Source organism: Archocentrus centrarchus, chromosome 7 (genome assembly GCF_007364275.1).
Source record: "Archocentrus centrarchus isolate MPI-CPG fArcCen1 chromosome 7, fArcCen1, whole genome shotgun sequence".
NCBI lineage: Eukaryota > Metazoa > Chordata > Actinopteri > Cichliformes > Cichlidae > Archocentrus > Archocentrus centrarchus.
Genome location: NC_044352.1, coordinates 35,319,370 through 35,334,397, shown reverse-complemented (window position 1 = coordinate 35,334,397; position 15,028 = coordinate 35,319,370). Strand labels below are relative to the sequence as shown.

The following is a 15,028-nucleotide window of genomic DNA, read 5'->3' as shown; positions in this document are numbered from 1 at the left end:
CGATCTGACTTCCTGTTGGGTTTCGGCTATCGGTCCAAGAGACTTTTTTGTAGACGTTAGCATCTTACATCAGCAGGCACATTTTCAGGTACATAGAGAAAGCACAGCCCAGGGGCTGATGTTTAGAATCTCTGTGAATTTGAAATTGAAAAAAGTCCAAATTCAGAGGGTTGCCATGGCAACACCGTTCAATATTCTACAAAACCCTGAATAACTTTTGATGGGCTACTTGTGTAGATGATCTGGAGCCAATTTGGTGTCACTGGGTGAAATGCCCTAGGACAAGTTCGTTCAAATAGCAGGCGTGGAAATCGCAAAAATTGACACCTTCAATTGAAGATGGCCGACTTCCTGTAGGGTTTAGGGTATGGGTCCAAGAGACTTTTTTGTACGTCTTAGTATGTTACATGAGCATGTACATTTTCATACATGTAGATAAAACGTAGCTCCGGGGCTACTCAAAAAACTTGCTATTTTAAGATATTCCGAGCTGCCACTAGGCGGCGCTCTAACGTTTATGGACTTTATGCATATGAGTGTGTTCAGGGCAGCATGCTTATCACACCACTGAAGTTTGAGCCAGATTGGGCAAGTTGGCTTTGAGTTACAGCCATTTTTGTGTTCATGGCGAATCATCGAACTTTGCCGTCCCATAAGGGTCACGCCCTTTTGCCAAAAACTCACAGTTTTGAAAACACAGTAAGTCCAACTTCTTAAGGCTTTCCAGGTGAAATTTGAGATGGTTCTGCTAAACCACCTTGGAGCTGGACCTCCAAGTGTAAAATATGACATTTCCTGTTCCCACTAGGTGGCGCTGCGACTGATATTAAATATTGTCATATGTATGTGTTCAGGGGGCCACCCTCATCCTACTGGAGAAGTTTGATGCACATTGGATCATGTAGGTATGAATGAGAGGCAATCAAAATTTCATGGCGAATGATCAAAGTTCAAAGGGGCATAAGGACCCCCTCCCCCTTGGCAAAAACTCACCATTTTCGAGATTTAGATTCCCCTGGGGGTGTAGGTTAGACAAACCAAATATGAAGATGATAACGTCTAAAACCTCTGAGTTATTAGAAAAAGTGTGAGGGCTGCAAATCGCCAAATTTGCATAATTAATTCAAAATGGCGGACTTCCTGTTGGGTTTAGGGCATGGCTCCAAGAGGATTTTTTGTGCGCCTGGACATGATATACATGTGTATGAAGTTTCATTCATGTACGTGAAACACAGCGGTGGGGCTCCAGTTTAGGGGGCGCTAGCGAGCCATTTGGGCGCGCCCTTGCCCGAGCCCATTAAAATACTTAAATTTTCACCAGGTGTGACGCATGTGCAAAGTTTCATGAGTTTTTGAATATGATAAAGCCCCCAAAAAGCCAATTCATTTGCCTGAATAATAAAAAAAAAAAAATAATAATAATTAAAGCCGCAAGCGGCGATGAGCGGGCCCTCGCACCCGGCGCGCGTCGACCCCTGGCGCGCTCCAGCCAAGCCGCGCGTCGACCCGTGGCACGCTCCAGCCGAACCGCGCTCGGAGGTTCTCGCAGACGAGAGAGTAGCTGGCTCACCCGGCTGCTGACGGCTCAGCAGGCTAGCCGTACTTCGCGTCGATCGTCTCCCGCTTCCACTAGGTGGCGTCGGTGAGTGCCCACTAATTAATATGTCACAATGCTTTATGTAATGCCTGCAGCCATCAATGAAAGTGTAATGACCATAGGATGATGAGTATCAGTGTCCTACTGATTTCCTGTTGCCACTAGGTGGCGTTATGAGTGTGAAACAAAGGTGATAGAGGGGTGTGTCCAGTCTCCCTTACCCTCCCATTAAGCCTGTGAAGTTTGAGGCAGATCGGACAATGTATGTCAGAGATGTAACAATTTGGTGCACTGTGGTATATGAGTAAAATCCCACATTTAGAGGGTTGCTACGGCAACACCGTTCAATGTTCTACAAAACCATGAATATCTTTTGATGGGCTACTTGTGTAGATGATCTGGAGCCATTTTGGTGTGACTGGATGAAAAGCTGTAGTAGAAGATGATTCAAATAGCAGGCCTGAAAAATGTGAAAAATGCTGCAAAAATGACACCTTAATTAGAACATGTCAGGCTTCCTGTTGGATTTCGGCTATCGGTCCAAGAGACTTTTTTGTCCGTGTTAGGATGTTACTTCAGCATGCACGATTTCAGGTACACAGACCAAGCACTGCCCTGGGGCTGATGTTTAGAACCTATCTGGGCCTGAAATGGAAAAAAAGTCCAAATTCAGAGGGTTGCTACGGCAACACCGTTCAATATTCTACAAAACCATGAATATCTTTTGATGGGCTACTTGTGTGGATGATCTGGAGCCATTTTGGTCTCGGTGGGTCAAATGCCCTAGGAGGAGTTGAGGCAAAAAGGCCTGGAAAAGGCGAAAAATGCTGCAAAAATGACACTTTAAAGTGAACGTGGCTGACTTCCTGTTGTGTTTCGGCTATCGGTCCAAGAGACTTTTTTGTAGATGTTAGCATTTTACATCAGCAGGCACATTTTCAGGTACATAGAGAAAGCACAGCCCAGGGGCTGATGTTTAGAATCTCTGTGAATTTGAAATTGAAAAAAGTCCAAATTCAGAGGGTTGCCATGGCAACACCGTTCAATATTCTACAAAACCCTGAATAACTTTTGATGGGCTACTTGTGTAGATGATCTGGAGCCAATTTGGTGTCACTGGGTGAAATGCCCTAGGACAAGTTCGTTCAAATAGCAGGCGTGGAAATCGCAAAAATTGACACCTTCAATTGAAGATGGCCGACTTCCTGTAGGGTTTGGGGTATGGGTCCAAGAGACTTTTTTGTACGTCTTAGTATGTTACATGAGCATGTACATTTTCATACATGTAGATAAAACGTAGCTCCGGGGCTACTCAAAAAACTTGCTATTTTAAGATATTCCGAGCTGCCACTAGGCGGCGCTCTAACGTTTATGGACTTTATGCATATGAGTGTGTTCAGGGCAGCATGCTTATCACACCACTGAAGTTTGAGCCAGATTGGGCAAGTTGGCTTTGAGTTACAGCCATTTTTGTGTTCATGGCGAATCATCGAACTTTGCCGTCCCATAAGGGTCACGCCCTTTTGTCAAAAAGTCACAGTTTTGAAAACACAGTAAGTCCAACTTCTTAAGGCTTTCCAGGTGAAATTTGAGATGGTTCTGCTAAACCACCTTGGAGCTGGACCTCCAAGTGTAAAATATGACATTTCCTGTTCCCACTAGGTGGCGCTGCGACTGATATTAAATATTGTCATATGTATGTGTTCAGGGGGGCACCCTCATCCTACTGGAGAAGTTTGATGCACATTGGATCATGTAGGTATGAATGAGAGGCAATCAAAATTTCATGGCGAATGATCAAAGTTCAAAGGGGCATAAGGACCCCTCCCCCTTGGCAAAAACTCACCATTTTCGAGATTTAGATTCCCCTGGGGGTGTAGGTTAGACAAACCAAATATGAAGATGATAACGTCTAAAACCTCTGAGTTATTAGAAAAAGTGTGAGGGCTGCAAATCGCCAAATTTGCATAATTAATTCAAAATGGCGGACTTCCTGTTGGGTTTAGGGCATGGCTCCAAGAGGATTTTTTGTGCGCCTGGACATGATATACATGTGTATGAAGTTTCATTCATGTACGTGAAACACAGCGGTGGGGCTCCAGTTTAGGGGGCGCTAGCGAGCCATTTGGGCGCGCCCTTGCCCGAGCCCATTAAAATACTTAAATTTTCACCAGGTGTGACGCATGTGCAAAGTTTCATGAGTTTTTGAATATGATAAAGCCCCCAAAAAGCCAATTCATTTGCCTGAATAATAATAAAAATAAAAAAAAAAAAAAATAAAAAAAAAAAAAATAATAAACGAAGCAATTACAATAGGGCCTTCGCACAGTTCGTGCTCGGGCCCTAATAAACGAAGCAATTACAATAGGGCCTTCGCACAGTTCGTGCTCGGGCCCTAATAATAAACGAAGCAATTACAATAGGGCCTTCGCACAGTTCGTGCTCGGGCCCTAATAAACGAAGCAATTACAATAGGGCCTTCGCACAGTTCGTGCTCGGGCCCTAATAAAACATCTCAAAAGGCCAGAGGGGCAGTCCACAGAGCAGCTAAATAACAAACCTGGACAAGGTGTTCCTGGGACGTCATCCATCTCGATATCGGACAGTAAGCTGACGCGTTCTGTCCTCAATACTTGCAAGCAACAGCGCAAAAGGCGGAGACGAAGCCTGCGTTTTTTTTACAGGCTTGATCGCGCAAATCGCCCAATGATGAGCCAGCTTCATAAACCGTGACAGCGCCATCTACCGCTCTGGCATTGATACTATGACTTGGGGATGATTAATAACGTTTTCATAATAGTAACGAGTAACGATTCAGCACGTGAAAAATGTATCGGAGTAAAAGTATTAAATTAATCAAAAATATATAGTGGAGTAAAAGTGAAAGTAGGGGAAAAAATATATACTCCAATAAAGTACAGATACTGCATTTTAGTACTTAAGTACAGTACTTACTGTAAGTAGTTCTACTTCGTTACTATACATCTCTGTACATATGTGACCAGAAATCCCCTCTGAACCCTACGCAGTAATCCCAATCCCTGCGGGCTGCATTTACCCAAACTGTAGTTGAGAGGTGCATGTAGGGTTACGGCGTACAGCAGGGGTCATCAACTACATTTGTCCAAGGGCCGGAATTTATATCAGCAGACCCTGTGAGGGCCAGATGGTCGCATAAAGTAAAATTAAATTAATATTATATCCTAAGTAATATGTTATCATTTGATATATCAATTTTCCTTTAAAATTTATACTGTTTTTAACAAAGTGATGTGAAAGTCTTGCACTTACTCTGTTATGTTGACAGTTGTTATGAAGACACCATAATTGTGTGCAGTTGTGCTCATTAGAGATATTATGCGCACAGAAAGTTTATCTCTGCATTATCTACTTTTCAGAAGGTTTTTTTTTGTTGTAGATTTTTTAAAATTAATATTTAATTAATGAAGAGTTCAGATACAAAAATTAAATCTGCCTGGACACTTTTTTTTTTAAACAGATTTTTTTTTTTTAATCTGGATCTTATGGTAAATTTTAGTAATTTCATTTCATGGGCAATGGTGAGGTGCCTTTTATTTTTCAAAAATGTGAATATAGTAATTTATCTACTTTTTAATAAATATTTTGTTTTGAGGCAAAACCAGCAAAATCTTTGTCCGTCCTCTGCCCAGTGTAAATGAAGGCAAAAGGCCCAAATATCAGATTTTGGTAGAAAGATTTCAACATAGATTCACACAGTACAACTCCAATGGCTCAAAATGGCAGCACATTTATTTGAACAATAGCAGATACTAGGCCGCGGGGTTTATATTCAAAAGTTCACGAAAGACATCAATACAAATGGTTCTTTTTGTAACACCCACCCTCAAACATGGTTCTTAGTTTGGCGTTATTCACAGACCAAACAATTTTGGGGAGACTTTTTATTGATCATTTCTTCAAAGATTTTGTTTTATGCTGGGAAAATGTTGTCTTTGGTTTTTATAATTATGCTAAGAAAGAAGGTAAATGGTACTACTTAATAAACCTGATTTTGTTTTTGGCAAAATTCTTTATTTATAAAGTAAATTCAATAATAAAACCCCTTGTTTTTTAGTATTCAGAAAGGATATGGAGCATTATTTTGAATTGCTTGTTGATTCAACAAATCCAAAGGCTATCAAAACTTTAAATTTGTGTTCCACTCATAACTTTTTCTGTTTCCAATGTTTTTCATTAGAAGCACAGCACAAAAGTATAATGGCCACATTAATGCTTAGACTTTCCAAAAAAAAAAAAGCAATAACTTTTTATTTCATGTAGATAATCCGGGCTCACTTGGATCATTTGTCTGTTTTTGTTTTCTTGTATACTGTTAACTGTATACTCGTATTTGTGAAACTCAATAAAGTCTAGGCGGTGACAACCGAGGGACGGACGCATGCAGCGGGCGCCAGTTGACGTGCCTGCCATAGGCGTACGGTTCAGAGGGGATTACCGTTACGTATGTAGACACGCTGCCTTAGACTCCGCCCCCTGGCCTCAGTTAAAAGTGGCGGCCTCGCTGAGGTTCTGATTGTCTTGACCTTATTAAGGCGGGACTTCCTGCCTGTTAAAACAAACAAACAAATAAACAACAAAACTGGGGTCAGCTTTCTTACCTGAGAAATCAGGTACAGGTAGGTAACTGATTTGCTCCCTGTAGATTAGGCTGCTTCACTGCAGTTTGTTGGTGTGACATCATCTTTTCTTTGTTTGCCTCGTTAGCTGGCTTTTTAGCTATGGCTCCGCAGTGTTAATGCTACTCTTTTCTTCGCTAGTCAAGCACAGTAAAATATTTTCTTTTAATATTTTCTGAACAGGCCCAACTCTTGTTATTTTGGTGCTTCAGGTGAAATTAGGATTTGGTGCCCCCCCCAATGCTGTGCAGAAGGATTTTTTTTTCCTGCTTAGAGGAAGAGGTGTTGGAAGGGTTGTATTAAAGTCTCCCCCCAAAATTAATTGTTTTCTGTCCAAACCTGTGGTCTGAGTCATTCACAAATGATTAATTTATCACTTTTGGGGGAAAAAAGTCTTCCCACATGACAGTAACTTGTGTAATAGTAGCAACTTCACCCCTTTGGTCACAGTTAAGGAAATTGGAAATAAAATCTTCTGCCTACATAATCATTTTAGGTAGATGTCAGAAAATGAATATCACAGTACAATATATAATTATAGAAAGTGTAGGCAGTGAATGAAGGGTTAAAATGCAAAATTACTTGTTCTGTAGTTGCAAACCTTCCCCATCAATGTGTCTGTACACATCTTCTCACCAGGGACACGGCTGTGAGAGAGTCGAACCTAAGACACTTGCAAGTCTGAATATGTACACCTGCACATAAACAGTGTCTTTTACATGCATGCTGGTATGTCTGTCTTGTATTAGCGGTGATGGTAGCTGCAGTGTTGGAGAGAAACTCAGTTTACTGAAGAAAACCTACCAGTAAATGTTTGAAGTTCAGCCTGTTCCTCATCTCAGGGTTCACAGACTCAGTTTTCACTAAGCATGCTTTCTAAATCCCATCTTCTGACAGTGGTGCTTAAAGTGTTGTTAATTTTACCAGGCTGACATAAGTGGGATGGACTCTCCATTAAGTACTGAGACAAAGTCTACCACCAGAGAGTGCACATGGCTTGCCAGCAACACCGAATTCTTTAACAGCCTGAGAAAACAGGTGGGTGTGTAAGAATATAAACGACTGTACAGTTGTTACAGTGCCATACAGCGTGACTGTGGGCATTCCCCTGTCTTGACACCTGAGGTTTACGGGGGTCTAGCTAGCAGTTGATTGCCTGGCGCTGCACCGGGCTGAGAATTTCCGCTGTTGGTTATCAGAACAGATCACTTGTCCAGTAGCAAGGAAGACCTCCTAAAGTTAAATCAAGATAGTACTTTTTTTTTTTTTCTTGCTCAGTGCTTGTGATGAAGGTGAATTCATAAGATTAATGATCATCTGCAGCACTCCTCTGGTAGCATTTGCAGCGCCATCGTTCAGTTTCATTTTACCCAGGGTTCTAGCCAGCGGTTGATCGCCCAGCACTGCGCCATGCTGAGGTCCTCAGGCTGAGAATTTCACCGGTTCAGAACTGTTCTGTCACATAAGTTACAATGTGGGCGGATGCTCCGTGTACACCACCCCATCACCGATACCAGACTAATTATTTTATTTTTCCTCTGGCTAGATTGCTGCACTATAGTATTATTTCACCACCGGGCACGGCCAGTTTCGTTCACAATGTGGACGCTTGATTCTGTGGGGCCAAATGGCGCCCAGCGTGAAATCGAGGGGGAAGTAGAGAAAAAGGAGCTCAAAGGATAATTTTGGGCTTCCCATTAAACATAAAATCCTAGGAGCTTGTCTTGTTGTCTTCGTAGAGTCACAAGGATAACACACTGAAGTGCTGCTTAAGGAACATTTATTAACAATAGCTGTGTCTTACTTTCAGAGGATCGTAACACAGGCTAGATCCATGCTCCCTAACATCAAGTCACATGGTCCAAGCAGATTCAGGTGCCTTAAATGACCTGTAGGACCAACCATTATCACAGAATATTACATACATAATATCCAGCTGTTAACCGTTACTGAATTAGCCACCTGGCACAGCAGTTAGCATTAGCAAGCTAATGCTAATTCGTTCCCCACTCCCCCAACACACGTGTACGGGGCTGAAAATTATTTCTGGCTAGAACCCTGTTACCATCTTACTGCTTTTTTTCCCTCCTTCATTTAGAGATCTGCTAATGTGTTTGAGCACAGCCTACTCCAATCAATCAATCAATCAATCCATTTTTGTGATGAGTCAAATGATGTGTCAGATGTTGCTATGTTGACTTTGTGGCTGTAGAGCAGGTCACCAAGGTGTTTGTGTGATCCCTGGCTGCTCCACACCTGTTCCTGAAGCCCCAAGTGTCCATTGGCATGTGAATGTTAGATAGGAAGCACTTAGGTGTAGAAAGTGTGTGTTGGTGAATGAGGCACGTTTAAAGCGCTTTGAGTGCTCAAGTAGAAAAGCACCCTCTGAGAAAAAGTTCATTTTGATGACTGTGTGTTTTTCTCCAGGGCATCTTCTGTGATGTGACCCTGGTGGTCCAGGGAAAATACTTTCCTGCACACAGAATAGTGCTAGCTGCAGCCAGCCATGTCTTCAGACTTATGTTCACCAGTAAGTGTGACACAAAAGGACACACACTGATATTCTGTGCTTTAAGACTTCATTACAAAATTGTCTCTAGAGAAACTCCAGAGAGCACCCGTTGGGTCCAGCAAAATGGAAAAAGAATCATGTGATCTTTTTATTTTTCATTTAAATGAACTTTAAATCACTTTTAAAGAATGTGTGATAAGTTGAAAAATCCATCCATCCATCCACTTATCCTGTTCAGGGTCGCGGGGGGGCTGGAGCCTATCGCAGCTGTAATAGGGCGAGAGGCAGGGTGACCTGAACAGGTCGCCAGCCTGTCATAGGGCCAACACAGAAAGACGAACAACCTTTCACACTCACTTTCACACTCTCATTCACACCTATGGGCAATTTAGAGTAGCCAATGAACCTAACCCCAGTAAGTGCATGTCTTTGGAATGTGGGAGGAAACCGGAGTACCCGGAGGAAACCCACGCAAGCACGGGGAGAACATGCAAACTCCACACAGAGAGAGGGAGAGGCCTGGGCCAAGGTGGAATCGAACCCAGGCCTTCCAGATGGTATTCTATCTGTGAGGCAGCAGTGCTAACCACTGCGCCACCGTGCTGCCCAAGTTGAAAAATAATGGTCAATAATCGATTAAAATTTTGGCCAAACTAATGTTAACAGTAAGGCCAACAAAATTCTGAAGTCCTAAATATATTTTAGCATAATGAAAAGGATTGCACTTGGATCATTCAGGCTACAACCCCAAAAGTACGATGTTTGATTTCAGCCAAGATGACTAATTTCCAAATTATTTATGGTAATGAATGCAGATGTTCTTAACTGAAAATATTTTCTCACTTCCAGCCAAAATGAAGGAGTCGGTGTGTCCTGAGGTGGAGCTCAGGAGTGTTGAGCCTGAGATCATTGAGCTGTTGCTTGAATACATTTATACATCACAGTAAGTGTAGCTTCTGCTAAGCAGAGCAGTATACTACAAAGCAAGCTGAATGCAACCAGGTTTCTTTGTTAGCTGGCTTGACAAAAGCTAAAACCACAGTTTTTGATGACAGGTGTCACAGTAGCATCTGGCAGCTTTCTCTGTTAAGCTGGCTTTCTGCTACAGGCTCTGCGCACACTCATAAAGTGTAACAGGAGTCTTATGACTCCTCAGCTGCACAGAATGATGTCTCAGTGCTGCCTGCTCCAGTCAGAAATGATCTGATGGTAAAATGGTAATTAAAAGAGCATTAAAAAATAACAGTAAAATGTAACACAGTTGCAAATAAAACAAGATTAATGCTACAGAGGATCTGTTGGTTTGACACACAGAGTAGGAGCATTTAACTTATTTTAATGCTGTTTTGTTTCTAATGTGATGGCTGCACACTTGAATAATGAAACTTTAATAATGGATACCCCCCCCCCCCCCCCCCCCCCCCCCCCCCCCCCCCAAAAAAAAAAAAAAAAGTATTCATGCAAGTTTTAATCACCAGCATAATAAATGCAAATTCCAGTGACAGTGTGATGCCCAGTATGCACTGCTGTAACTTTACAGCTGGGCTTCATTGAGTAGTTTTTAGTAAGGTGTGGCTTAAAACATTGCATATGTAACATTTCCCATTTTGTGCATTTCTTCATGCTGTAAATAAAAGAATCAGTGAAAACATACAGTACCAGTCAGAAGTCTGGACGGGCATGTGTCCACACTTCTCACTGGTACTGTAGTGTTTCCAAAACCCTCAGTTTAACTGCTTCATTAATCTGGCTTTGTAGTACACTCCTCAGTCCCTGATCAGGGCTCATGTTTATTTTTTGTGTGTGTGCGTGCATGCGTGTCAGAATTTCAGTAGACAGGAATAATGTCCAGTTACTGCTGAATGTGGCCAACCAGTACCAGATTGAGCCGGTGAAGACGCTGTGTGTGAAGTTCATTAATGGACAGATTGATGCAACAAACTGCCTGGGTAACAACAGAAACGCAGATGCATACCTGCCCATATGGACTTCTTTATGACTGATTCCTGTTCTTTGCTCTTGGAAGGTATTTCAGCCCTTGCAGACTACATGAACTGTCCAGAGCTTCAGATGGCAGCAGAGGAGTTTGTCCAGCTCCACTTTGTTGACGTCTGCAGACTGGATGAATTTCTGCAACTGGACATTGCACAACTCACACATCTGCTGCATCAGGACAAACTTTCTGTCTGCTCTGAGACGCAGGTACCGAGGTTATTCAAAATCAACAAACTTTTTTTTGTGTGTGTGTGTTAACTGAAATGAAATAAAAATGAAAACTGTACCTGATATTTAACCGAAGCAAGCAAACCCACTGTGGAAAGCCTTTGTTCCCATGTCGACGTATTCAGGTCTATGATGCTGCAGTGCGCTGGTTGAAGTACAACATCTCTAACAGACAACAGCATGTTGCGGAGGTTTTGAGATGTGTTCGCCTACCTCTGGTCTCCAAAACCTTCCTTTCAGAGACTGTAAAGACTGAGCCACTCTTCAAGGACAACCCAGACTGTCTCCAGATGATCACATGTGAGTAGGAAGGAGAGGAAAACAAGAATGCACTGAAATTGTGGTTGACATTCTCAGCTAAATTATCTGCATCATGCACCATTATGGAACTAAAAACTTTTAGTTCATCAATTCAGGTCCAAGTTTGTGGTTACTTCATACAGGTCTAACATGATATTGTAGATAATTGGGTTTCAAGTTAAATTCCAGGGTTTTGTTGGCAACAGACAGCTGAACTGAGGCAGTAAAAACAAAGCATGTAGCATGGTGCTCTGGCAGTCAGAGGAGAACGGGCTTTTTGGGAGGCAGGTGGTGAAGAGAGATGCTGCAGCCTTTTACAACATGAAGGAAGAAACTTTATTTTATTCAATTTACAGTGCTTAACAAACTTATTAGATCACCACCACTCAATGTAAGGTTTATGCCACAACTGCCCTAAATTAACAGTTTCGTAATTACAGAAAAAATTAATTATTTTAGTAATGGTTAATCTATTAGTATGCTCAAGCTCTTTAATCAAAAATATTTATAATGCTAAAATATAATTGTTATCCATGAATTTTCAAATTTACAGTTTTACAAAAAAGCATTTAAAAAAAATAAATAAAAATAAAACCCACCCTGTGTGCAGTCTTTGTTTCAAGCTCGAGTCTGCTCTCAGAGGTCTCGGAGCTTGAGGGTCCTACGCAGTATGTTAGCTGTTCCTAGCACTGTGCTGGACAGAGATCTCGGATGTTGTTCCTGGAATCCCCGGAAGTCACTCCCCTAGATTGGGGTCACTGCCCGAATGTTCCAATTACCACGGGGACCACTGCCTTCACCTTCCACATCCTCTCTAGCTCTTCTCTGAGCCTTCTGTTTTTAATTAAGCTTCTCGTGTTCCTGCTTCCTGATGTTACTATAGCTTGTTATTGGTTATGGCGTTCCATGTATGTCCTGCCTGCTAGCATCGTGCACCCTGCTGTTATGTGCTGGATTGTCTCAGGGGCATCTCTGCACAGCCTGCACCTGGAGTCTTGCCTGGTGTGGAAGGCCCCAGCCTCTACTGATGTTGTTCTCAAAGCTTGTTCCTGTGCTGCCATGATTAGTACCTCTGTGCTATCTTTTCAGCCCAGCTTTGTTCAGCCATCGGTAGGATTTTTTGATATCAGCCACTTCTTCTGCTGGTGGTACATGCTGTGCAGGGGCCTATCCTTCCATGATGGGTCCATGAGTACATCTTTCTGATCTACTCATGGATCTGTGTTTCATCCTGGATAGTGCATCTGACACTCACCAATCCTCAACCTCCCTTCTGTGTAGCGAACAGTCTCAGGATGCTGGATTTGGGATGAAACCCTCCGGCATGGTAAGGAGCTTTCTTGTCTTGATGTTTCCTCCTTTGGCCAGTTTGTTATCCCAAGAGGATATCTGACTGGCAGGGTGTAGGTGTTGATTGCCCAGATCATGTTCTTCCCATTCAGCTGACTCCTCAGGCCTTACACTCTGAAGGTATTTTAGTAGTTGCAGTTTTCCCATTTTCCTCTTGACCTCATGGTTCCCAGCCTGTGGGATTCCATTCTGTAGTCGTTATCTGTATCCAATATTGTTGTTGATGTGGCTGAGGGGGGTTCAGGCTGCATCTACTTGGTAAATCCTGCCCTTGATGGTGACTTGTACAATTAGCTTCAGGTTGGTCTCTATACTCGGATATCTACCTCTTTAAGTGGTTAGCCAATGCGCTATCTAGAATATAAAATTGTTTTGGACTGACTCTAATCCGGTAAGGGGGGATTTTAAAGTAACTTATTTTAGCTTCTGTTTGATATCTGTTAATAGGCAGCCAGAGCGGCATCTATATATGTTTATGAACACTCATAAGAAAAACTGCAATTGCTTTTGTCCAAGGTGCAATGTGCAAGAACCTGCGGTCCAGGGAGGACCTTGGAAAGGGCAGCCAACCACGCCGCAAGAAGCACAACCACTGCATTGGTTTGTTTGAGGGTCCCCACGGCTTCTACTTTGACCCCAGGGTAACAGGCTGTGCATACAAATTCTAGCCACAGGGGCAACTGCACCATACAATATAATGTAGTTTGGATATGCAGAGCAGAAATTAGAAAAGATGAGCATGAAGTGACAAACAGTAAATGGGACTAAATAGTAGGATAAAGGATAAACTTTGTTCATCTTACTATTTATTTTGAAGATCTTAGTTTCTTAGTACAACTTAAATTGAAAACAGTTCTATATAGTAGCTGGATCTATTTTCATTTAAGTGTTGGTTTGTTTGCCATGCAGGACTCCAGCTGGATGAGCATCAGTTGCCATTTTGCAAAACGCCAGAACACCACAGCTGTCGTCTGGAATGGAGTGGTCTACATCTTAGGCGGCTCAAACAAGTTTCCCATCAAACACACAGACTGCTACAACATTCTGGAGAACAGCTGGTACTCCAAGCCAGGACCAACGCCTCGAGACAGTATGGCTGCATGTGCTTTTGAGGGCAAGATCTACACATCCGGGGGATCAAAAGTGGGTAAGCATGGTGATCTGTGGCATTGAGTGTGGTGTATGTACTGGATGGCTTGTGGACAGTGAATTGTAACAGTTTTGCTATGAATGTAATATAACCGGTTCTTAATAGGGAAAATGTCCACTCACATCTGCAAGCATTTTATCTAGTTTATCTTTTTACAGGTGCCTTAGCTTTGGATCTTTTTGAAAGTTATGACACAGTGACGGAGTCTTGGCAGGTCAACACCAGCATGCTAGTGTCCCGCTGTAGCCATGGCTCAGTGGAGGCCAATGGGCTCATTTATGTTTGTGGAGGAATGGCTGGCACTGGTGTTTCTGGCAGGGTCCTCAGAAACTGTGAGGTCTATGACCCCAGCGCACAACAGTGAGTCCCTACAGCTCTGTGCAATCTGTCCGTGAATGTTCACAATGTCTAGAACTTTGTGTTGTTGGCTCATAAATGATATGCAATATTGCCAAAAATATTCACTTACCCATCCATATCATTGAACGTGGTACCGTGATAGGATGATACCTGTGCAACAAGTCCAGTCATTATACGTCCTCACTACTAAATATTCCACAGTCAGGTGTTAGTGGGATTATAAAAAAGTGGAAGTGATTGGGAATGACAGCAACTTGGCGTGGGGGTGTTTTTCAGGAGTTGGGCTCGGCCCCTTAGTTCCAGTAAAAGGAATTCTTAATGCTTCAGCATACCAAGACATTTGGGACAATGTGATGCTCCCAACTGTGTGGGAACAGTTTGGGGATGGCCCCGTCCTGTTCCAACATGACTGCACACCAGTGCACAAAGCAGCTCCATAAAGACATGGATGAGCCAGTTTGGTGTGGAAGAACTTGACTGGCCTGCACAGAGTCCTGACCTCAGCCTGATAGAACACCTTTGGGATGGATTAGAGTGGAGACTGTGAGCCAGGCCTTCTCTCCAACATCAGTGTTTGACCTCACAGATGAGCTTCTGGAAGAATGGTCAGAAATTCCCTTAAATACACCTAAACCTGTGGAAAGCCTTCCCAGAAAAGTTGAAGCTGTTATAGCTGCAAAGGGTGGGCCCAAATCATATTAAACCCTCTGGATTAAGAATGGATGTTACTCAAGCCAATAAGGCAGACGAGTGAATACTTTTGGCAAAATAGTGCATGTATGAATCAAAGGACATCAAGGAGTTGGCAAAATTAAAGCTAAATTTATACTTTAGCATTGAATCCATATAGAGCCTATGAAGTAGCCTGCATGAGTGGT

General features: G+C 42.6%; 1 protein-coding gene across 3 annotated transcripts in view; it reads left to right on the top strand.

Annotated features, from left to right (window-relative positions):
• Positions 1-6,112: 6,112 nt before the first annotated feature.
• Positions 6,113-15,028, top strand: part of LOC115782968 (kelch-like protein 7) — an 11,147-nt gene continuing 2,231 nt past the window's right edge. For 2 of the 3 annotated variants that reach the window (XM_030733536.1, XM_030733538.1), the window contains exons 1-10: positions 6,113-6,255; positions 7,183-7,293; positions 8,683-8,785; positions 9,617-9,710; positions 10,583-10,716; positions 10,794-10,969; positions 11,116-11,290; positions 13,157-13,281; positions 13,550-13,787; positions 13,949-14,150. In XM_030733536.1, the coding sequence (XP_030589396.1) occupies positions 7,198-7,293; positions 8,683-8,785; positions 9,617-9,710; positions 10,583-10,716; positions 10,794-10,969; positions 11,116-11,290; positions 13,157-13,281; positions 13,550-13,787; positions 13,949-14,150 (1,343 nt within the window). In that variant the 5' untranslated portion in view covers positions 6,113-6,255; positions 7,183-7,197. The remainder of the gene's footprint in view (positions 6,256-7,182; positions 7,294-8,682; positions 8,786-9,616; positions 9,711-10,582; positions 10,717-10,793; positions 10,970-11,115; positions 11,291-13,156; positions 13,282-13,549; positions 13,788-13,948; positions 14,151-15,028) is intronic. The other variant, XM_030733537.1, reaches the window with a different exon arrangement.